Here is a 24,467-nt window from a genome sequence, read left to right on the forward strand (position 1 = left end):
TGTTTTCATCTTGCCCATTGTTTTTACCCTAATAATTTTTAGGTGTTTTCCACGTAAATCTCAATGTCCATTTTATTCTTTATTTTTGGATTTATTATCTATGCAAAAAAATTTGAAAAATAAAGAGAATTATTAAACTTTTAGAATATCTAACTTACATGTCTTTTTTCCTCTCAATCTCAGGGTTATATTTCTTTATTCTCAACCATAATAATGACAATTTTTTTGTGGGACGTAGCTTGGCCGGCTTGCTCAATGTGGCCAACTCAAGGCAATTCTCTAAATTCAATAAAATGAATTATAAATTACAAGAAAAAATCGTGGGGCTATTGAACATGTACAATGGATTCGATTGAGGGCCATTTTTTTTCCGATTGGATCCAGGAATTCGAGAGAGATCGAACAATTAAAACTTCAGTTTTTTTCAGAAAAGTCCAACGTAAATTTTTTGAAAGTTATTCGAGGGGATGATCAGCCCGGCAGGATTCACCTCTGGTTGTTTCATCTTTCAGATCGCGTACATTTTCTTGAAGTCGGCATTCAAAACCTCTGCATCTGATAGCACTGAGACTGACCATGATCTTGATCTACTCGCCAAAGAATTCTTACTGATGTTCCTACTGTTCTTGGACTCGATTCGATGCTTAATCACCCAATAACACATTGTGCCAATTGTTGCCGATAATATTGTAGTTCCTATGATTGTCACACAAATCGCGAGCCACATCTCTTGCTTGCCTACAACAACAAAAGCCAGGGCTAAATAGGCCACCGAGACGAGCACACAAGCCAGCCACATCAGCTTGTTTATTATAGCCATCAACTGTTTCTTTGCCTTCCTTTCTATAACAACAACCGATGTTTGCACCACCACGACTGCCAAGGAAATGAACAACGCTATGGAGTCAAAGACAAAGAATATTAGAAAAGGGATTTTTGGCGCGATTCTTGCTTCTCCCAAAGACATTCCAGGTGGTATATTCTTAGGGTCGTCCACATACTGTCCAGGAACCGTGAAAATAGCTGCAAATGCGACAGTGGCTATTAGAACAGCCACGACTGTCGAGGAATTGATTGCATTGTTGAGTCCCTCGGCATGCATTTTGTTGATACGTTTGGCAATACCTTGGACACGCTCTCTTGTTTGGCGTGTATGTTCTAATTGGTTGTGAACCTCGTGTTTTATGTCGCTCACCGTTTGTTTTAGTTCCCGAGCCGGATTGCTTAAATGGGTTTTGATCTCTCTGACACTTGGAACTCCATGTTCTTGCAAAATGGCTGTAATATCAGAATGCGCCATTTTTTCAGCAGTGTCGAAGGCGGTTTCATTAGACCGGTTTACAACTGTTGTATCCAATACATTTTGGGCCAACAGCATCTTTACAATCTGCAAAAACGGACTTCATGTGACTTAAAAGTCCTCTAAGAATCTGAATTCATCTATGAATTTCAAGAAGGCAAATAACTTCACCTGAGACCTGCCTTTTCGGGTTGCAATGTGTAGCGCAGTGTTGCCCTTAGTATCCACCATGTTAATCGTCAAAGGATCCACTCTGATTAATTCTTCAACCACCTCAAGGTTTTGGCCTTTGACAGCCATGTGAAGAGCTGTTTGCCCTTTTTTATCCGTTCTAAACACAATCTGTGGCTCGTTATTCAGAAGGGCTTTCACAACTTTTAAATGTCCGTTTCTTGCTGCGGAATGGAGGGCTGTTTTTCCATTACTCTTTGCAATGGTAGCCAGGCTGCTCTCTGCCTCCAAAAGATAGTTCACGACCTCTATATGTCCTTGAGTCGCAGCTGTGTGCAGAGCTGTGGTGTTTGATGCATCTACGGTCATCGTAAGCTCTGGATGCGCTTCCATTAGAACCTTCACAACTTCTGCAGAAGAAAAATAAATCTCCTTAAATTCATGGACGGAATGTAAAGGTGCAAACCGTTTAGCCATTTTGTGGAATCATTAACATCAACATTTTGAGTTGAACTCAAACCAAAATTAGTTTGTTTATTTATTAGCTTAGGAACTGCTTGCAAGCCTCCACATATTTATGATTATTTATAAATATACTTGAACTTAAGCAAGGTCTCAAGATCAAATCATAGCTTGATCTTTATTCCACGGATCAAGTTTAAACATAACAATTCAAGTTCAACTTTGAACCGAGCGCCAACCTCTTTCTGTACTGATTAGCTACATAGTTATGCTTTAAAAAACATAACAAAGAATAGTAAAAGAAACAGCCAGGAAAACAAAGTTTGTGTCAAGAAACATACCCAAATCCCCCTGTTTCGACGCAATATGAAGTGCATCAAAACCATTCTTTGCTTTAATCCCAGCAGTCATCAAATCATAATGCCTGATCATCTCCCTAACCACCTCGAAATAGCCATATTCCGCAGCTATATATAAAGCCGTTTCCCCAGCCGAATTTTCTTTGGACAACAAGTCTGCCAATTCATCTTCTCCAGAGTCATCGATTATTTCTTGAATGGCAACAATATTCCCTGATCTAGCAGCAGAATGCAACGCCGTGTCGTCTCGTTTTCCCGTCAATTGTTTCACCATTTTCTTACGGGGAGTCGTAGGTGGCTGTGCTGCTAATGATGCCTCCATTTTATAGAGTACTATAGTCTGAGAATTCTCCTCTCACACAAGAAACTGACGCTAATCAAGAACTAAAAGCCTTTTCTTCCTCCCCTCGAACACCCAAATCAACAAAAGCATTTTATCTCTTATTTCTTTCATCAACGTGGGGAACTCGAACCAAACGTTGAAAATTATCCATTCTTGTCGATGAATCTCAATTATAGGACCTGCCCAGAACGATAAAATGATTCAATAATTGGTTCAAAACATCATGTTCTTAAATCAACACGACAAATTTTTTTTGTCCCCTGAGTTATTCTTAACAAATAATCTCAACAGGAACCATCAAGAACATGTTCATTTCCCTTTGCTGCATCCAAATTTCTCTTCAATGCATCAACTACATACCATTTTCTTTTATCAACGGAACACAATTATCGGATGGGAAATAAGTTTTTTAAAAAAAAAGAAAAAAACATACGTTGTCCGCCAAGAAAGAGGAATCTTTTTCTCCTCTCTCTTTCAAAAATCAAAAGTCCTTGTATGTCAATCAAGAGCTGATTATGATCAAGAAAAAAAATACAAATTTTCAGTTGGCATTTCAAAAGAGAGAGGAAAATAGAAATTTAAGCATTTCATTGACATACAGCAGGAAAACAAATAGTAGTGGTTCAGAGAATGAAGCCATTAAAAATTTAAAGCCACATGGATGCAACAAAACATATTAATGGCTTATTTTTAAGTACAAATATATTCAGTTAATATAATAATAGGATTTTAAACTTTTGAATAGATTCTACAAATATTAAAGTAAAAACTTTTGACGCTTTTTAATTGACAAAAATTTGTGTTAGACGATTTCACATATCGTATTTTATGAGACAGATATTTTATTTGGATCATCCATGAAAAAATATTACTTTTTATGTTAAGATTATTACTTTGTATTGTGAATTGACCTATCTCACAGATAAAGATTCGTGAGATCGTCTTACAAGAGACGTACTCTTTTAAATTATTGTTTGTCAGTATATTGGCGAAGCATATTACTAAAATTTTTTAGTATAGATTCATTTATAATGATTTTGTGATGTACAAGAGACATTCTAAATTATAATAGATTCAAGAATTAATGATTTAAAATCTTTGATGATACATATCGATGTATTATAAGATCCAAATATGATGCATTTAAACTTTATTGTTACATATAATAAATTTTTTCTCTTTCCCACGTTCACTATTATTCTTGATAATCAAGTTTTTTTACTTTTGAATTATTTGCATGCTCTCTTGGTGATGATTGATAAAAAAGTATTGAGATCCGTGAGACGGTCTCATATGAGACCTACTCTTATTCTTGATAATCAAGTTTTTTTACTTTTGAATTATTTGCATGCTCTCTTGTTGATGATTGATAAAAAAAATATTAGGAAGGAACACGTGAATTAATATATGCATCATTCTACTTTATTTTTTAGTCAACAAAAATTAATTCGTTAATTGGAAAGCTAGGAAATTAGTCTTTTATAATGGAGCATCCTCGAATCCAATAATGCCCGCATTGGCTGTCAACGGCATGGAGACGACCGGCGGGACGCTTCGTACGACGACGTATTGCTATTATCTGAAAACAGAGCCGACATGCAATTATCCAAATCTTCAGGGGCAAATTTGACAATTGACTCCATCCTATTGGCTCCTCTGTGTTTGTTGTACATTAGTCGATAAGGGGGGATGATCTTTCTTGCTAGTGAGATCCGGACTTCTTCTCTGAGTTCCGGATCGGGTATGACCCACGATCTCTGCTTGATACATTCTTCTTCGAAGCTTAGATTGAATCTTCTGAAGCATTCGATGGCTTCTTCCGGAGCAATCTCGGCCGTAGGATCTTCGGACCAAAGCCGACGTTGTTTCACTCCAACCCATTTTCTCGTAGCTGGATAAGTACTGTTTCACTTTCGATAGGTTGTTCGATATCCATTCGGGTCCCATCATGACCCCCATGTTGGAGTTCCGGACTTTCGAAACGATGTAGTTTAAGTTGTTCGCGAGGAATAAATACGATAGCGTGACGTCATCGAACAGCGCCGCCTTGGAATCGAGCTTGCAGAGGAGGACGAGTATCATCCACGCGAGGCGTTGGGTGATCACCGCCGATGACGGGTCCTCGGCAAAGGTGCGGCTGGAGAAATAAGATTCCGGCAAATGAGTCGGGACGTCCACAGGCCAGTCCGCCACTATATCAGCTACCGCGCCGCTGTAATCGCAGATGAATACGAGGAAATTCATCACGTAGCGGGTGAGCGGGTGTACTCCACCTCCAGAGGCTGATCTTGATGAGTCCTTTTGAATCGCCGCCTCGAATTGGTTCAACATTATTCTCACAGCTTCGCCGAGTTTTACCTGGGCGGATTCCGCCTGAGACCGTACCGGCGAAAGAGAGCCGTAGGAGAAAATTGATTCGGTCTCCGGCCATAGCTTGGAGACAGCCTCGTAAAGATCCAGAGCTCGGAATATTTTCTCCGGTGACAGATTTTTCTTGCTTTTCACAACAAATTCAGGAAAATTAAATAAATTTACAGCTGCATCTTTAGAGATCTCGGTGAAGCACGACTCCCCGATACTTTCGGAGGAGGAGAAAACGTAATCACAGAGGATTCGTTCGCCGTGAAACAACGTCTTTACGGCGACATTAACTGCGTACAGCCAGTGCTTGATCTTCGGCTCAAGTATATCCCATTCCATTTTCTGAATCTGAGAAGCGTTCAGGTTTTCAACTCCTAAATAGTACAGAGTCTCATCAATGATCGATTTTCTGATAATTTTGTATATTCGTACGCATTCTTTTCCATAACCAGAACCAATCATTGTATCCGCAATGTTCTTCAAGTCCGTCAAAGCAACCCCCGAATCTGAGATGAAATTCCCAGGAACTCTATCATCTTCGGTAAATCCCGAAGTGCTGGAGCTGGTCGGATGTGAAACCCGCGGGGACGACCTACCCAGAATAGGTTCCTTATCCAGAACTTTCCTATTTACCGACAGAATCGTATAAAATTCCTTCTCCAATCTTTTCGCGGCGGTCAGCATTAATCTTTGAGCTCTAATGAGCATCTCAGAGTTTGAACTCTGCTTCACATAATAATGCATCGCATCTTGCAAACTGCTCACAGCTTCAAGAAACATCGCCGCATCTTTCCTGTCGTCCCCCACAAACAGTGATGAGAAAGAATTGTCATCGCATAAATCCAAGTTCAATTTCTTGATAACGGCTTCGGCATTATCTATGTCCTCCTCCATCAGCGTTTCTGAGAAGTTTTGGCGGCTGCGAGGCGGCATGGCAGAAGGGGAGACGTCGGTGTGTTGATGGGAAGACTGTAATGGAGATGAAGGCCTAGATGATACAGGACTCTTCATTCTCACTAGCATAAAGTGATTTCAGGAAGTGGAATTCACAAATTGTAGCGAAGACGAATATGGTTGGAATGTGAGAAGATGATATATTCTATAATAAATAAACAATAAATGAGTTTGACCAAGTCAAAAGAAAGATGTTGAATTTGAATAGCAATAATCGCTCATAATAGTTGGTCTACGTGGATAACAATATATGTCACAATTAGGGTTGGAAAAAATACCGAAATATCGTATCGAAAAAATATCGAACTTACCGAAAATTTCGGTAAGATATCATACCGTACCAAAATTTTCGATATCGGTATCGGTACGAAATATTTTTTTTTTCGGTATATACCGAAATACCGAAAATATTTTTTTTTTATTTTTTAAAAAATTTAAGTTCGGTATACCTATAAAATTTTCGGTGTCGGTACGATACCGATATGAATTTTTTTCATACCGAAAATTCGGTATACCGAATGTGCGGTATACCGAATTTGCGGTATCAATATGAAATACCGAATTTTCGATATGATATATGATATCGTAATTCGATATGGTAAACCATATCGTACCCACCCCTTCGGTATACCGAATTTGCGGTATCAATATGAAATACCGAATTTTCGATATGATATATGATATCGTAATTCGATATGGTAAACCATATCGTACCCACCCCTAGTCATAATAAATCCAAAAGGCCTGTATTAGTTTAGTGTGGTAACCCCTTCAGCTAAATTGAAGGCCTTTTAGTCCAAAAGGCCTGTATCAGTTTTAGTGTGATTGGAGTTATTTTTGTGCCTATTGATCATGAATCTTACTCACTTGCGAATGGTTCTATTACTGTTGACTCTATGTGATCCACCTGAAAAAAATATATTGGTAAGATTGAAACTTGTATCTAACTCAACCCGAAAGCTAACTTTAATAAGTACAACCCTATAAAACCACTTAAGTTTGATTAACAAACCATCAATGGAAACTCCTGGCAACTACACAACAATAATTATAATAGAATGTCTTTTACCTTTTTTATGATGTAATGACACTGATTATTAATAGTGTGAAATATAATATTTTTTATTATTGTAAATATTAATTTACTTGTTCACACAATGAATCATTTTTTATATAATCGATTTTAAAATTCATTTTTATATAAATAAAAATGGTCCAATATTGTTCTCACCTAACCCTACGTAGTCTAAGACAGGACTTGTCCCACTGTTCTAAACATGTGATTATTTTTTTTCTAAGTAAAATAAACAATCAGAATAAGCCCACATGACCATAATATCCTATAAAATTAAATATTGTTTAAACGCCACGGCCTACCACAATTAATTCAATCTAATTTATATTTATGAAAATATTTTTTTCTGATAATTTTTTCCTCCCATATATCGAATAAAAAAATTATACGTTAAACGATATTTTGATTATTAAATACCATTTAATTACATTCTCTACGTATAAAAAAAAGAGTCATATTGGGTCCTAAAGTGGCACATTAGTCTTCTGGATATGTAGACAATATTTAACTTTACTTCATCTCCTTCCACTACATTCCCCAAAATATTGGGTCCCCATTGTAATCAATTAACTACCCCCTTGGAATTAATGACCACAATTATTGATGTTGGCATATTTCTTGAAGAATATTAAGTGATCTTATATCATCTTTTTTAAAATTCTTAAATCATAGTAATTTTAGTAGTTTTTCTAACGTGACACTGATTGTGACGTCAAAATGACGATGCACCGACGCTTCTGCAGAAAAATAACTAAAATTATCGATAATATAAAATAAAATTGATTTTTTTAACAATATAAATAATCAAAATCATAAAAAAAATAAATATATGTTTCTCTCGAAACAATATATTTCCGATTTTCCCTAAACAAAGATACAAACATATATATTTAAGCAATGAGATGCTAATAATTAATAATATGATGATAAAGCAAGCACGAAGTTTGAAAATGTTAACCTCGTTTTTATGTTGATAGTGGCTATAATCATATATCATGTAAGACAAAAACTTGTGTGTAACGGTCTCACGAGTCGTATTTTGTGAGACAGATATTTTATTTGGGTCATCCATGAAAAAATATTATTTTTTATGCTAAAAGTATTACTTTTTATTGTGAATATCGGTAAGGTTGACTTGTCTCACAGATAAATCATCAATAACTAATAACTAATTTCTAATTTCAAAACAGTGTTTTAAAATTGGCAAAAATTCGTATGAGACGGTTTCACGAGTCATATTGTGTGAGACAGATATCTTATTTGGGTCATCACAAAAAATATTAATTTTATGTTATTATTTTTTATTGTAAATATCGGTAGAGTTGACCCGTCTCACAGATAAAGACTCGTGAGAGTGTCTCACAAGAGACCTACCCTTAAATTTACCAACTTAGACATCATTATATGTTTTTACGACCATTTTGTACCTAAAATATCCAACCAACCATGAAAAAGGAAATAACTTAATATGATCACCCAATAATATAATTAAGTAATGCTTATGGTAAAAATTATTTAAATTCTGGTTAAAATAAAAATAAAACTCATGATTTAATAATATTAAAATAAATTGAGAGTTTCCGACTAACTGCTTACTCGCTCTCCTTTCAAAGATCCTTCTACAATAACCCCTTGAATGTCCTCCAAATTGGCAAAAAAATCACTGTAAAAAAAGAAATGAAATCGCTACACATTTTCTGTGCCTCTCCAGCTTCCACAGCCATATGTTCAAACACAGATTCGAGAGCAATCCACCCTCAAGATTTGCGAAGAAAAGATCACCAACTCAATCAATTCAGTAACTCAGACAAGCCTCCAAAATATGAAGCTCCATGTTTGTCCCGTTTACTACTCGATCCCATTATGCCATTTTACACCAGAAAGAGCACCTCCTCCTCATCTTCTTCTGCCAAGAAAACTGACAAAATTTTACGCAGAAAAAGCTCGGCGGACGCCACTGATCTTTCGAGCTCTTCAAGATATCTGTTGAGTGAGAAACCCTTCTTGGATTTTCTACCGGAATCCGGACGTGCGATGGTTTCCAGGCAGCTCCGGAGAGATGACAATCTTTGTAATATTAAATACGAGAGGTTGAATTCGGATGGTTATCCGGGTTTCAAATCTTTCTCCAGTCACTCCACTGAATCTCCCGTCTTTAGACCTTCATCAACAAGTTCAAATGCTGCTTCTCCTCAGGTGAATGTGGATTCGAAGTTGAACAGTCGACTGAATGTTCTCGAATCTCCCCCAGTCCCATCAAATCATCAGGTTTGATTCTTCCTTCGTACTTTGAATTCTTAATTTGTTTATAGTACTTCCGCAGTGGCATGGAGCCAACCATATTATATATATATAGAAGTCAATGTTACATATTTAAAACTCAATAAAAAAATTTCATTGGCTTCATGAGTTTATTAAAATGTTAGATTTGGTTTGTCGCAGGTTGTTGAGTTGATGGTATCAATTCATTGCAAGGGATGTGAAGGAAAACTCCGAAAACATATCACCAAGATGGAAGGCAAGATACGTACAATTAAAAACATCAATCATTATTATTATTACATATATATATATATATATATTTAGTCCGAATGCTTTTTTTTTTAATAATTTAGTTTTATATTTATTTCAGGAGTCACATCATTTATCATCGATTTACCAACAAAAAAAGTGACTGTAATGGGGGACGTAACTCCTCAAGGTGTGCTCACAAGTATTTCCAAGGTGAAAAAAGCCCAATTATGGCCATCTCCTTCTGGACAGTCTCCAAGACTCGCTCTCGCTAGCAGCCTCTTTCGATAAGGTGATTTGGTTTATCTTTATATTACTAAAACAATCAAGTTTCAATTCATAAATATTTGTCGAAATACACACACGCAAAAAAAGAAAGAAAAAAAGTTGCGGTGACTGTGAGACAATCGACATTTGTTTTATTGGTAATTTCAATGATAATTATATTTTCGGTATCTTGCTTGCAATTTGAATCTTTTTTCACTGGACATACCGACTAAAATCATGAATTGGTCGAACACAAATAATGATATACAATATATAAAACCAAAAATGTAATTTCTCCATATTTTAATTTCACATGTACCTGAGATGAAATATAATATAAGAAAAACCAGTTGATGCACGACCTTTTTTTTTAAAATGTCAGGGTTGTAAAACAATAACTCCTTGGCTTTCTAAGGATGTTTGGTTTTGTGCAGGAGAACTATATATTTTAAGTTTCACAAACATATGATAATTTATCGGGAACAAGGCTAACTTTTAATTTGAAAGTTCACTCTTTGCAGATTCATGCATGTGTGTTGTCTGAACATATCATCTTGTCTACTCCCTTTCCAGATGAGCAATTACCTCTTTTTTTTAAAAAAAAAAAAAAATTTGTAATTGAAATAGAATTTCGGGAAGTCTTTATTTTCAACTAAAAAGTATCTTAAAAAATCAAATAAATTTAAATTTTAGAATATTTGTGAATATTTTTTTACTTGGAAGCAGAGACAAAGGGAAATGGAGAGGGAGACAAAATAATGAATGATGTACGTAAGACGTGAAATTAAGGGGTGCATGCGGGTGGGCAACACTCCAACATGATTAAGGATTGGAAACGGGACACATACGCCAACACTGATTAATTCTTTCCCTTTTTCTTTTTGTTCCTTAAAGTGGTGCGTCTCCAGATTTATTAACAGTATTTTTAAGAAATTTATGTAGAAGACAACTGCTTCTGTATCTCTGTTTTCGAGTTTGTATTGCGTTCATAAGTACTATTATTTTAAAGTCAAATCAATTTCGCTTGAGTAAGAATTTGAAGGATGAATTTGAAATTACACATATTTTGAGTGTATTTCAAATTCTTCATAATTATCATTGTATCCACATGGAATAGTAATAAATGAATTTCATGTTAGTCTCAAGGATCTGTGAGACATGTCAACTCTAACTATATTCACAATAAAAAGTAATACTCTTAGCATAAAAAATAATATTTTTTCATGGATGACCCAAATAATAGATCCGTCTAACAAATACAACCCGTGAGACCGTCTCACACACGTTTTTGCTAAATATATATTATTCACGAATATGACATATTTATAACCCAGTCGTTTTACCAATCTACTTTTAGTTTCAATCAATCTCCCGTAATATGGGAATATAATTTTGCATATTATTTATTAAAATTCATGTTTATTGCTTTTAATTGGAAAATGAAATGTCAACAAATATGTTCGGCCAACAATTATCATTCATCACTTAATTAATCGAGCAGTTGGGAAGCAATGGAGAGTCGTTTTGTGGCTGACGAACATTACCCTACCGCATTCAAGCTTCTTGTCTCGTGTCCCTCTGGTCTCTCACCATCTCAGCTGAATTTCTTTGTTTTCTAAGCTACGGTACTTTTCCTCGCGTGAGACATGAGCTTTATTTCTGTTATTTTGTGTCCAGTTATCGGTGATGTTTGATCCAGCCTATGATAGAATTCCTCATCCCGATACCAACTTGGAAAATTCCATTTCAGAGGGAAATATTATGTCAAAACTGTGGAGAATCAAATACCACGCCTAATGCTCTTTAAAATATTTTAACTAGGCCTGAACTCTGTTAATCTAATCCATAAAACTTATAGCATGCGAAAAAGCATTCTCAAATGTCACGAATTATAACCAGGAAACAGTTGGAACACGAGCAATATTCGCACAGTTTTTGGTCTTTTCCATTTCTGTTGGGCCAGCAACTCACATAGACGAAATTAAAATGCCGGATCTTCAATCATAATTCAAACGGAATGTAAAAAGTTAGGATTGGTTGCTTATTTCAAGCCGTGCACGATGCTAACGAAAGAAATGAAAACCACAGCGCAAAACCACGGCAAAACAGATCATATGCCCGAGGCGCCGTCAACCCCGCCCTCTCCGTCATGTCGACATTCTGCGAACCATCGGGAAGCTCCAAATCGAAGAACTGCACCATAGCCCCCAGTATCGAAACCAACTCCTGGATTGCTAGCAGCATCCCTGGACAGCCCCTTCTACCTGTCCCAAATGGCATCAACTCGAAGTTCTGCCCTTTAACATCGATGGAACCACAGCCCGGATCCAGAAATCTCTCTGGACGGAAATCCATCGGCCTCTCCCAGTACTTCGGATCCCGGCCAATGGACCAAATGTTGACAAATAAGAGAGTTTGGGCACGGATCATGTACCCGTTGATCGCGCGGTCAGAAACAGATTTTCTCGAGATTGCCATGATGTAGGGAAGTTTAGGGGCGTCGGATTCTTGCAAAAGCCTTTGCGGACCTACGACGTTATCAATCTCTTCCTGAGCCTTTTTGAGTACCTTGGTGTTGCGGAGTAGTTCTGCAATTGACCATTCTACTGCAATGGCGGTTGTATCCGTGCCGGCAGTGAAGAAATCCTTGGCAATTTATACACGAGACCAAATTTCTAGAATTTAGAAAACAATATGCATAAATTTCAACTCATTTCGACTTCGTAAAACACTTTTTTTTCCCTTCCAAATATCACATCTTATTAATTTCCTAAATTTTTCCAAGTATAAAATTGGTCTATAGTGCATACACAATGTGTGACACATGAGTACTAAGTATATACAAAGCTTGTCTGACCACCCTTGTCGGATGCTTTCATTTGCCACTGATTACATTATCAATAAGTTATAGGGATCAATTTCCTTTCCATGCAATTGGAAGCTAAAACAGGTAATTAAATTTTGCGTCTTGCTAGTTCGAGGGTCAAAAGCTTGCCAGTCAAGAATTTGCAACGTCATTTAAAACTAGAAATATAAAATTTTGATATAAAAAAATTATAAGAATTTACTATAAATGCTACTGTTTTTAACCGCCAGATAATTATCTATCCTTTATAGGTTGTATTTGATTGATTTATTTTATTCGGAGAGAGATATTTTATTTTAAAAAGAATTTCAGACATGGATTGAAGTCTTCTACGATTATCGTTATCTCAAAAGATAAAAAGAAGGATCAACTATCTTCGTATTTGTAACAAGAGTATGTTTTTTATGAGATAGTCTCATAAATCTTTATCTATAAGACGAGTCAATCCTATCGATATTCACAATAAAAAGTAATACTCATAGCATAAAAAGTAATATTTTTTCATGGATGACCCAAATAAGAGATCCGTCTCACAAAATACGACCCGTGAGACTATCTCACACAAGTTTTTACTAATATAATATTGCTCGAATATGCACAATCACCATATTTTTATAGGCAAAAACTTGTGTGAGACGGTCTCACGGGTCGTATTTGTGAGACGGATCTCTTATTTGGGTCACCTGAATCACTACAAAAAAAAAAACAATTAGCGACGGTTAAAAGGGTAAAGCGACAGTTTTAACGACGGTTTGAAAGCCCGACACAGAAGTGAGCGTCGCCTTCTCAAAGCGACGGTTTTTGACCACACGTCGCTTAATAGCGACGGTTTATTTAAATAAATAGCGACGGTTGCTACTAAACCGTCGCTCAAAAAAGCAACGGTTATTTGAACACAGTCGCTATAAAAAACGACAGTTTTTACATTACCGTCGCTTAATATAGCGACGGTATACGTAAAACCGTCGCTATATTAAGCGGCGGTTTTTTAAAAAAACCGCCGATTAATATAGCGACGGTATGTAACAAGAGTACACTTGATGCACATCGACGATAATAAATTTAAGCAAAAATTAATGTATTAAATTTACACAAATAAACTAATACGTAAAAATTAAATTATGTATTAAATTTTTTGTACATAAAAAAACTTTAAAACTTGATGTTGCGCGAAGATATATTATTTATCTTCAATAGACTCACCAAACCGGTGGCTACGGAGGGCTCGACAATCCATCTATTTCCAGTCCCAACTTTATTATATAATAATAAAAACTAATCTGAGACGACTCCATCAATATTTAAAATATAAAGTAATATATTAATATTGAATTATTTTTATTGATTTGTTACAATTATCATTTTCTTTTTTGTCGACTAAAATGTTACGGTTGAGATGTTACTTTCATTAATGTACTATGTTTGAATTTTTTGGTTGTATAGTTTTAGACTTAAAACATGTTATTTAGTTTGCGAGTCTAATCCAGATTGAACATATTGATAAATTTTGGGTGAGGTGGGTCCGCAACCAATTTTGTATAGTTATTTCTCAGGGATGTTTAATTGTTTACATTTATTTATTAGAGAAGTTTAATTGTTTGCATTTATTCGCGTGTTCTAATGCGATTTTAATCTAATCTATCTTTAACTTATATATCATTTCGATAATCTAGTAAAAAATGAACTTACTGCAGTTGCATCTCTTCACTTCCATGAAACAGTTTCTCAAGAGCAAAAGAGTTGAATTTTGAAAAAACAATCTGATATAATTATCTCGCAAATTATGTGATCGCAAAATCCGTGGTTATTCCAATTTCCTGAGGATGAAGGCATTGACATAAGAGTGTCACTAAGAATTGAACCGTATTTTTTATCTTTTTTTTTTTTTTTTACAAAATGTTGGGTTCAAAATAAGTTGGATATAATGTAATATGAAATTAAGAAACATAGCATACAAAATGTAATTTACAAGCTATTGAACAAAACTAATGTTTTACAAGAAAATATGAACGACTATTGTATATGGATTCCACTTTAAATTCACAATATTTTTATTTGAGGGGTTTTCAAGGTGCACCAAGATCATGTTGCCGATGTCTCATGGGCTTTTTTTAATGGGTGTTTGGGAAAATCAACTTGGTCAATCATTTGTTTTAAATAAATAATCTCTTCAAGTGTATTTAAAATACAGCGCATAAAGTAATTTTTTAAGGGTGTGTTAGGTTGAGTGGATTAAATAAGGATAGATTAATAGTCAAATAATACCACGTAAACAAGCAAATGTACATTAGAAGGGCATTTAGAGGCAGCTTGTTTCCTTGTTCAACTGAAATTTTAAACTGTCTTAGGTTAGCAGTCGGCCATGGAGGTCTTTTTGAGACTTGGCATGCTTGCCACACTGAGCTGACCAATTAATATTTCCAAAATTTTCAAATATATCCATGACCAATGGAGTATATAGAAATTTAGGCAATCCACCAGTTTAACCCAATCCAGGCCAGGTTGTGGTTGTTTCTTCCGTGAATTTTATAAAAAAATAACTCTATTCAAATTACAATAGTCAGCTGCAACATGTAAATGGGATTTCTAGTATCGCTTGAAATAGAAAAACTTCAAGCAAAGAGAAAAAATACACAGCAGGGCAAAGCAAAAGAGAAATATAACTACAATACATAGTTACCACTACAGAAAGGTTATGCTCATGTGCTATCTCTTTTAACAAGAATCCAGCAGAAACCTTTAAGGCATGCCCTGTATAAATCCATAGCAACGAGCATCTAGATGACTCAATCAGATATTTCTTTGATTTCCTTCTAATAATTGCTTGGAAAAGCAACAGAGGTAATGAAAGAGAGAGCAAAATGTTGGTATCAGTACAGCTTATTACGAGGAGATTTAATTGTTTTTTTGTATTTTTTTCCTCGAGATAAGTAAGTCTCCTATCCACACTCAAGTCCCATACATTATATTTTTATAGTATGAAACAATATCATTTGTACTCTAAAAAAATAATATAAAAAATATTTTAATAGATAAAAAGAAATTTAAATTAATTTAAAAGACAATAAATTTTTTTTAAAATTTAAGTTTAAAAATAATTATTAATAAGATTTAAATATTGATAACAAAGTTTATTTTAGGAAAATAAAATGTTAAACACGAGGGTTAGAGATGTAAATTTTGTTTGGTTTCAATCAACCGCAAAAGCCAATAGATGCGCTTATTAATAAGCCACAGTGCACACTAATGTAAAAATTATTATTTTAAAACTTATAACATCCCCAAAAAAACCATGATAAATATTTAATAGCTAGCATTCGTTTGAAAATAAAAGCCAGAAATTAAAAGGAAACAAAATAATAAATTGTTCCACTTCTTGGTAATAGAATTATTAATGAAACGAATTAAATGATTGACGAATTTAATTTGGCGGAGGGAAGAAGATCTCTTCGGCCTTTCTCTTCGAGGTAAATTTTTGCTCGACATCCGCTGGTACATTGAAAGATGCCTGCAACACTTGAGGAGACAACGCCTTCCAAACTGAGGTCCTCCCGGCCAGATGAGTGAATATTGGGCTGCAAATTCAAACACCAAAATCCATGAGTTATAGTTCATATGAAAAAGAGGGTTCGAGACCCGATGGTATTGTATGTTATATTTAGTGAAAAGATTATAATTTGAAACTAAATAAATTGAAGTAACAAACACTTACTTGGGAGTTGTTATGATAGAGAACCAATCCATGCCCTCAGGATCAGAGATCTTGGACACGACGAAGAACCTAGGAACAATGAAAAGATTGCCAGCTTTAATTGTTGTCTCCAAGACCCTCTTCCCATCAACTCCGACCACCTGAACCCTGCCACTTCCCCTCACAATGTAAGTAACCTGCAACGCAGAATCACAGGAAAACCCTGGGGAACACATAGCGTTGCCATTCAGCCGAACAAGGTCCGCGCCGAGTCCGACTTCCCCGACCAACGGCAAGTTCTTCGTGTTAAGAACCACGACTTTACCTCCGTTCTTGATATCGACATCCAATGGAGCTTCCTCGCAGTTCAAAGCCATGCCCTTGTAGTGTTCTTTCTTTGGTTCGGGCATCTTGAATCCGGGGTCGAGCTTTACGATGCCCGTACCAGATTGTGTGCCGACTAGGGTTTTGACGGTGGCTTCATCCAAATCCCATGCACGGCCAACGAACTCGGTGGAGAACCCGGTGAAAATGCCGTTGGGGCCCGTTAGGAAGAAGTCGGTGAAGGAGCCGGACTTATGGGCGGTCGAGGTGTCTCCGAGGAAGAGGATTACGAGTTCGGGGTCTTGTTTGTTGTACCACCATGTGACGACGCCAAAGGGGAGTGCTAAGGCGTCGCCTTTCTTGATTGCGAGAACTTTCTCTTCTTTTTCGGGGAGAACGATTCCAGCGACTCCACTACCTTACATATATATGTCACAATTCAGAGGGGAAACATGTTAGTACTTTAGACTGAGATTTCAGAGGATAAAATTACAACAAATTAATATTTAAAAATCGAATTTTAAAATATCATAACTTACATAAATTGGACGAGTTGACAATTATAAATATATCAACTACTTGGCATAAAAAAAATGATTTTATTGAAAGATATTTTAAAATAAGAGTAGAAGGTAAACTCCATCTATATTAATCATGAAAAATAATATTTTTGTTATAAAAATTAATTTTTTTATGAGTTGGTCGGATAGTGTTGGAGATCAGTTTCTCAAAATTGACGAGATGGTTTCTTAAAAAATTTTATGTTAAAATAATTAGTAGCCCACAATATATATTGCTATACAATCAGAAATATTAATATTATTTGACCACTTTTAAATCTATTTTCAAATAAAAAAGCAAAAAAAATAGTACAAAATTGTATTGCTAGGAATTCCACAAAGGATAATTGATGAATCGATTTATTATATACAATAAAATTTAGTTTTTTAAAAAAATTGTAAAGTAATTAGATTGGCAAAAACTTGTGTGAGACGGTCTCACGGGTCGTATTTTGTGAGACGGATCTCTTATTTGGATCACCCATGAAAAAGTATTACTTTTTATGCTAAGAGTATTATTTTTTATTATGAATATGGGTAGGGTTGACCCGTCTCACATATTATGATCCGTGAGACGGTCTCACATGAGACTCACTCAATTAGAATATGTGCGTACATATACGCACACTTTTTATTAAACATTTTTTTTTTAAAAAATCTATAAGAAATAAAAAATAAACAAAATATAATTAATAAAAAAATGTTTGGAGAAAAGCAATGATAAAACTATGTTTCATCAAATGTTTTATAATTGATCGGTTCAATTGAAGAATTGTTTTTTCATAATTAATGTTTGTATTCGTAAAATTAAATTGGAAAACTGCGATCTCATTCATATACCAATAATACATTCATGCAAAAGCAAACATTAAACAATTTTTAAATTTTTTCGAATGATTATTAATGTTATACCTTGAAGAACATACGCAACCTTGGCAGAGTCGGAATAGCGAGGCATAGCGAGGCCATTCTTCTCAAGAGCAAGCTTGGCGGCGCCGATGTTTCCCTCACGCAGCATCGGCAGCTCGTTGGGGCACCACGCATAGTACGCGCCACCGTCTCCGCCGTACACCTTCTTCGCCAACTTTGGTGACAAATCGATCTCCATATCTTCCTCTTTTTTTAAAGCAGAGAACGAATGAATCTGTACTGTTTTTTAACGTGGATTGGAGTACGGGTGTGGGTTGATATTTATAGAGGGAATTGAACGAAGTGGCGAAATCCTAGTCAAATTCAGATTTTGCGGTTAATATTATAATCTTAACAGAAAGATTTTTTTTAATTCAAGGATTACGTAGTTTGAGGTAGATCAAGATTAATTCTTGTACTGTTTAAGTTGGTTAAGAAGCGTGTCGGACATTAACTTTTATATAGAAATATACTATGAAAAAGCGTGGATTCTATTTGTGAGACGGATCTCTTATTTGGTTCATCTATGAAAAAGTATTACTTTTTATGCTAAGAATATTACTTTTTATGCTAAGAATATTACTTTTTATTGTGAATATGGGTAGGGTTGACCCGTCTCACAGATTAAGATCCGTAAAACGATCTCACATGAGACTCACTCTACTTTAAATAACCGTATTGTGTATATAAATTATACCTTTATTATTAAAGTAGTTATTAAATAAGATTTGAAATGATGATAGATTGATTTATTATAATTAAGATTTATATTAAAATTAAATCATGATTCCTAATTTACCCCTTTGACCATTATACTTTGTGTAGTAAAAAATGATAAATCTAGTTGAAAATATTATTTTTACATTTTCTATTATATATTTAATTTTATTTGTTTTAAATATAATTTATGATTAAATATTTTATAATGTTCCTTGAATTTAAAAAAAAATAATTTTTTAATTTAAAATAAATATATACATAATTTTTGAAGTGCTTAATATTTTTTATAATATAAAATGTAAGAGTAGGTTTCTTGTGAGACAGTCTCACGAATCTTTATCTGTGAGACGGGTCAACTCTACCGATACTCACAATAAAAAGTAATACTCTTAGCATAAAGAGTAATAATTTTTCATGAATGACCCAAATAAAAGATCCGTCTCACAACATACGACTCATAAGACCGTCTCACATAAGTTTTTGACTTATTGTAATTGCTGCTGATGGTTAGCATGAATTTAATGTTATTTTCCTTTAGCAAATAAAAATTCTCTGATTTCATTGGCACACTAATTTTTAATTGATATTTTTTCCCAAAATTTTACACACGCACATATATAATATCCTAGCCTATTAGACTTTTCCCCAAATCAAATTTTAATTACTATACTGTATCGTTTAAAATTCTTCAAAATATGTCACATGATGGCTTAAACTGTTGAACTCATAATACTCTAACGATGTGTTTAGACTGATGAATTTCAAATCTACGAAAATCAATAGATTTCAAATATATTCAAATGTACTTTTATTTTTTAGAGAAGTAAGACAATAAACTCCAAATTTATCTCTTACAAGTTTATATAGTATTCATGTTAATTAAGATGTATTTCAATTTCACTCAGTTATGATGTAATTTGAAATTCATTCTACTGTATACTAATAATGTATAAACAAGTAAAATATAAATTTAAAATTTGATCTATTATTTTATTTTAAATAATAAAATTATAATCAAAATTCATTGAAAACAACTTTAAGTGATCTAAATAAGAAGAATGATTTTTAAAAATTTATTTGGTTTTTGTAGTATTTAGCCCCAACGATGCCAAAGGGAATTTAAAAAGACTAGCCCACTTCATCCTACCAGGCCTTGTTAGCTGCTATATAACTAGGCTGGCCCAGTTCTTAATACCTTTATTTTAAGATATGAAACTCTCACAACTTGAAGAAACTCTTTTATTATACATAACTCAATCAATTATGTCCTGCATATTGGAAAAGTCGATCCTACCAGTGTGGGTATTGTTGCATCTGAAATCCTACCAGTGTCATGTGGTAAAACATGGGTCATGGATGTCGGTTATCGGTGCGGGATATTTTTCGTTTAGAGTTACATGAAGTTATTGAGCAAAATGGTCATCCATATGCTTATGGATTGTCTAATATAATGTAACTAAATTGAGTTGGAAAGGTTAAAAAAACTGAGTTGGAAAGGAGGATTGATGAAAAATATTAACCTTAACTTATCCAAAATTCAAAGTAACTACATTGAAGAAAATTAAAATTTCAAGCCCTAGTCCAATTGAGACCAAAATCAAACTACTGTATTTACACCAATCCCCACCTAAATGTACAAAAAATGTTGAAGAACATGAATCTCAACTTAATATAGCCTTTGTCTCTTACCAAAAGGGACACAGGCGCTAGCATTTAACCCAGAAGGCATCGGAGAACCATCACTCAGACATGATCCGGACGCCAGATTTGCAAAAGTCAACATGGGTGCTGAAAAAACTTGGGACGACCCACAAGACATTTGTGCGTAAGGCTGAAGATTTAGCAATCTTTGAGGCAAAAGTGCTGAATTAGGTGGCGGTTTCTGAGCAAAAATATCGGTGTCACGTCCTTTGATCGACACTGGAGGAATGTGAGCCGGATGAAGCTGTGGAGGATTCCGCCACCTAGGCAGCGGCCCAGCCATGAAAAGCGTGTGAAGAAGTGGCCCGGCATCAAGAACAGCCTGCAGAAACTTCCCTTGCTGAGGCAAAGGTCTTCCCCTCACAAGATTGTCTATTGCAAACGAGCCTTCGTCGAACCTCGGCATAACCTCGGACGTCACACGGCTGTTGGAAATGGTAACATTTGGTTCTTGGACCAAAGGGTGGTTGCTAACAACAAAGTTGATGTTTGTGAATTCAGGAGACGTGATGGAATCAAAAAGGCAGTCCACTGGGGAGGAACCGTGTGAGTGGTAGTTGTATGTTTCTGAGAGGCTATTGGATTCTGTTACGCTTGAATTGGCCTTTGCTGTAGGTTTTTTGACAGGGCTATCAACATGAAAATGGGGGAAGGATGGTATGTTCTTTTCTGTGGTGTTGAGCAGGTTTTGGAGTTGATTCTTGAATTCATCTCTTTCTTTTAAGGCAAAGTTTAGCAGGTACTTTAACTCATTGTTCTTCCTTACTTCCTCCTTTGCTTCGGCCTTCAACTTTTCGAGTTCGAGGGACGTCACAAGAAGCTTCTGTCCCAGTTGCTCTGCTTCAGGATACTGCGTAGTAAGAGAATTTCTTGTTAGAAAGAAAAAAAGAACGCGTAATTCCCAAAAAAACCATAAAGTCAGAAGCATTAAGTTTGAGGAACATAATCCTGACAAGATAAACTAGAAATTTCCCCAAGGGAACAAGAGAAAACTATGACCACTTGATACCTATCATAAAAAAAACAGAGCATCAAGTGTGGAGTGGATCCCAAAATTGATAACAAGTTAATCATCGACAAAAAAGATTCCAACTTTACCAAAAAAACCATTCAAATCTCTGCATATAAAGAAAACACTTGCACAAGATCTGCGCTTACACTGACACAGAATACATGGGTGGCTTTCTCCGCCAAACTACAGTCTCGATTAAAATGAGACTCAAGGAGGAATTTCGAGTCTAAATCCAATTCTTCACAGCGAAATCTTAGACTAAATGTCATTCAGTGCAAAAACAAAAACTATAACTTGGAAATGAGACTCAATTCCAGGAATAAAAAAAGGTGACAACAAAAACAAGAAACGAAGCGTAATTTTAAAAGGTTCACCTCTTCGTATCCCCATAAATTAGCCATATCTCCCATCGCCATTCTTTATGAAATGATGTGTTCTTGAATAACAGTGAGAAAGAAAAGGAAATCTTTTTTTGTAGAAAAGGGAGTTACGAGTGAGAAGAATTTGAGTCTTATATAGAGCGGAAAGTTTCATAAAAGACACAGAATCAGCAACCTTAGAACAAAACAAAGGTTTTTGAAAAATATTATTACTGTGAAATTAAATTAAATTAAATTATCACAAGAAGCCACGAAACAAACCATTTCACATTTGAATATTTTGGAAGAAAAAAAAAACTGATATGGAATCCAGAAAACTTTCTAAAATAAAAAATGGAAACCCCATCGCTCACTCTCCTCTGAATTCTCGAAGGAAGAAATGGAATTTTCCCTCGTTTTAGGAACCTTGTCTTCTGTTACTACCTAGATCAATTTATTGTGCAATTATTTAAAATTCAATATGACCTATAATAAACTAAATAATATTATGAACTATCTATCAATATATTTTTTTTATGTAATCATAATCAATAATAATTATATCTGCATTTATAAATATATATATTTATTTATAGATTAAAAAACTAAATTTATATTTTAATATGAAAAAACATAGGCTCATATGTTTTTTATTAAGGTAATTATACATAGTGTTAATGGGGAATGAAACAATAAAAATTTAAAAATAAGAATCCAAGATCAACTTAAATTAAATATAGAAGAGATCGAGTTTACTTATTTTCAAATTCATTGCATTTGCAACTTATTTACCAATATTTTTGGAAGCTTAAACTCATAATTTTTAAAAAAATTATAGTTCTCATTTCTATCTTAGTCAATTGCTAAATCCAATTAGGTTTTCCTTAATTATTACCTTGACATTAGCCTTTCCATTTATTGTATGTCCTAGAGAAGTGCGAATTTGAAATTAAATAAGGTAATTTGACAGTTCAAAATTTCTTTGGCTCAAAAAAGTGAGCTAAATCAGTAGATATAGATTAGATTAATGTTTTCTTTTTTGGAGGGGGAATTTGAATTAAAAATAACGTAAGTTAATTTTTGGAAATGTCACACAATTTGTGAGAACGGGGCTAATTAATACTAGACAAAAACTTGTGTGAGACGGTCTCACGGGTCGTATTTGTGAGACAGATATTTTATTTGGGTCATCCATAAAAAAATATTACTTTTTATGTTAAGTGTATTATTTTTTATTGTGAATATGGGTAGGGTTGATCCGTCTCACATATTAAGATCCGTGAGATGGTCTCACATGAAACCCACTCTTAATACTAATATCGACCGGGACACTTAATTTCTGTAAATGAGAAAAGTGAAAGAGTAAATTCCTTGTTTATCCCTATAACTTGTAAACAAAAAAAGTCCATATTATATATTAAGTCATGTATTTTTTACTTTTTATATACAAAAAATATTATTTTTCATGATAGATATTGATCGAGTCGACCTGTATCATGAAATATACAAGTGATACAATAGACATACTATATAAGTTAATTTTTTAACAACGGAATTTGTTATCATGTCGGTAATTTAATGACAAAATTCTCGATTTCCATCACTACTCAACGACGGAATATCATATCTGATGTTAATATTTAACGACATAATATTCTTTCACCGAATATTTGCGACAAGCAGTTTGATTATGTTGCAATTTAACGATGAAATCAAGTTTCACTCGTTATATTGGTCCGCAACGCTAAATATTTTGATAGTCACTATTCTGTCGCTAAAACCTTTTCCATCGTTATTTGCATTTTTTGTGGTGACACTATATTTTCATGCAATGTAAATTAGAAATTTCCCTGATTTATCATGTTCGAAAATTCTAGCTAATTTTTTTTAAATAAAAGTCATGTCATTTTATCGACTCGTTCAAGAGTCATATATGAGTATACATTCTCTAAGATACAATAATTACATTTTTTATATGATGAAAATGACCGTAAAATATTTATATTCATCCGTGTATCCCTAAATCCTGCAAAATAATCTCAACAAAACCAGGATCCGAAAAGATCACTCTTTTCTTGACTTTTATGTTTATGGTTACTTTATATATATATATATATATATATATATATATATATATATATATATATATATATATATATATATATATATATATATATATATATAAAACTTTTCAAAGCTTTAAGATTTTTCTGCATCAATTTAATATTCTTTAAAAAATATATAAACAAATTAAATTTTAATTTTTCACAGTAATTGTACCCCTGGTAATAATTTTAATGTTAAAAAATTATAGAATAGAAGATAAGGGGTAAGAAGACTAAAATATGACAAGAAAGTAGAAACTGAACGTGGGTGAGGTATTCCATTCCAATGGATAAAAACATTATAAATTTATTAATCCCCGACAAGCCGCTTCCTTAGATTTTGAACCGTTTTATTTTATATGTGTGAAACTTTAAACATAACTAATCAGAAAGTAAAAAAATTTCAAGGTTGTTCGA

The 24,467-nt window shown here is 34.3% G+C and overlaps 5 protein-coding genes and 1 pseudogene across 8 annotated transcripts; 1 reads left to right on the forward strand and 5 right to left on the reverse strand.

Annotated features, from left to right (window-relative positions):
* Positions 1-151: 151 nt before the first annotated feature.
* On the reverse strand, positions 152-3,269 carry LOC140835286 (ankyrin repeat-containing protein At5g02620-like). Of its 2 annotated transcripts, none has more exons than XM_073200782.1 (4): positions 3,069-3,269; positions 2,275-2,987; positions 1,472-1,881; positions 152-1,387 (listed from the first exon to the last, which is right to left on the reverse strand). In XM_073200782.1, the coding sequence occupies exons 2-4, from the start codon at positions 2,612-2,614 to the stop codon at positions 509-511; spliced, it is 1,629 nt and encodes a 542-aa protein (XP_073056883.1). In that variant the 5' UTR covers positions 2,615-2,987; positions 3,069-3,269; the 3' UTR covers positions 152-508. The 2 variants fall into 2 exon arrangements, with proteins under 2 accessions (XP_073056883.1, XP_073056879.1); XM_073200778.1 differs by having other exon boundaries at positions 153-1,387; positions 2,275-2,814; positions 3,069-3,268.
* Positions 3,270-4,018: 749 nt separating this feature from the next.
* On the reverse strand, positions 4,019-6,213 carry LOC140835297 (exocyst complex component EXO70H1-like; annotated as a pseudogene).
* A 2,419-nt stretch (positions 6,214-8,632) lies between these two features.
* LOC140813274 (uncharacterized) lies at positions 8,633-10,786 on the forward strand. 2 transcript variants are annotated; one of them, XM_073171779.1, is made up of 4 exons: positions 8,633-9,293; positions 9,468-9,543; positions 9,658-9,828; positions 10,530-10,786. In XM_073171779.1, exons 1-3 carry the CDS (start codon positions 8,703-8,705, stop codon positions 9,825-9,827), a joined length of 837 nt encoding a protein of 278 aa, XP_073027880.1. In that variant the 5' UTR covers positions 8,633-8,702; the 3' UTR covers position 9,828; positions 10,530-10,786. The 2 variants fall into 2 exon arrangements, with proteins under 2 accessions (XP_073027880.1, XP_073027872.1); XM_073171771.1 differs by lacking the exon at positions 10,530-10,786 and having other exon boundaries at positions 9,658-9,892.
* A 923-nt stretch (positions 10,787-11,709) lies between these two features.
* LOC140809044 (cytochrome P450 93B2-like) lies at positions 11,710-12,682 on the reverse strand. The gene is made up of 2 exons (XM_073166510.1): positions 12,647-12,682; positions 11,710-12,449 (listed from the first exon to the last, which is right to left on the reverse strand). Exons 1-2 carry the CDS (start codon positions 12,680-12,682, stop codon positions 11,850-11,852), a joined length of 636 nt encoding a protein of 211 aa, XP_073022611.1. The 3' UTR covers positions 11,710-11,849.
* A 3,224-nt stretch (positions 12,683-15,906) lies between these two features.
* Positions 15,907-18,401, reverse strand: LOC140813285 (13S globulin seed storage protein-like). Its single transcript, XM_073171792.1, has 3 exons — positions 18,157-18,401; positions 16,382-17,102; positions 15,907-16,244 (listed from the first exon to the last, which is right to left on the reverse strand). The coding sequence occupies exons 1-3, from the start codon at positions 18,350-18,352 to the stop codon at positions 16,091-16,093; spliced, it is 1,071 nt and encodes a 356-aa protein (XP_073027893.1). The 5' UTR covers positions 18,353-18,401; the 3' UTR covers positions 15,907-16,090.
* Positions 18,402-20,386: 1,985 nt separating this feature from the next.
* LOC140813295 (uncharacterized) lies at positions 20,387-22,334 on the reverse strand. 2 transcript variants are annotated; one of them, XM_073171801.1, is made up of 2 exons: positions 21,733-22,334; positions 20,387-21,424 (listed from the first exon to the last, which is right to left on the reverse strand). In XM_073171801.1, the coding sequence occupies exons 1-2, from the start codon at positions 21,853-21,855 to the stop codon at positions 20,540-20,542; spliced, it is 1,008 nt and encodes a 335-aa protein (XP_073027902.1). In that variant the 5' UTR covers positions 21,856-22,334; the 3' UTR covers positions 20,387-20,539. The 2 variants fall into 2 exon arrangements, with proteins under 2 accessions (XP_073027902.1, XP_073027909.1); XM_073171808.1 differs by having other exon boundaries at positions 21,961-22,330.
* Positions 22,335-24,467: the final 2,133 nt, after the last annotated feature.

This window comes from Primulina eburnea, chromosome 1 (genome assembly GCF_022965805.1).
Source record: "Primulina eburnea isolate SZY01 chromosome 1, ASM2296580v1, whole genome shotgun sequence".
NCBI classification, from domain to species: domain Eukaryota; kingdom Viridiplantae; phylum Streptophyta; class Magnoliopsida; order Lamiales; family Gesneriaceae; genus Primulina; species Primulina eburnea.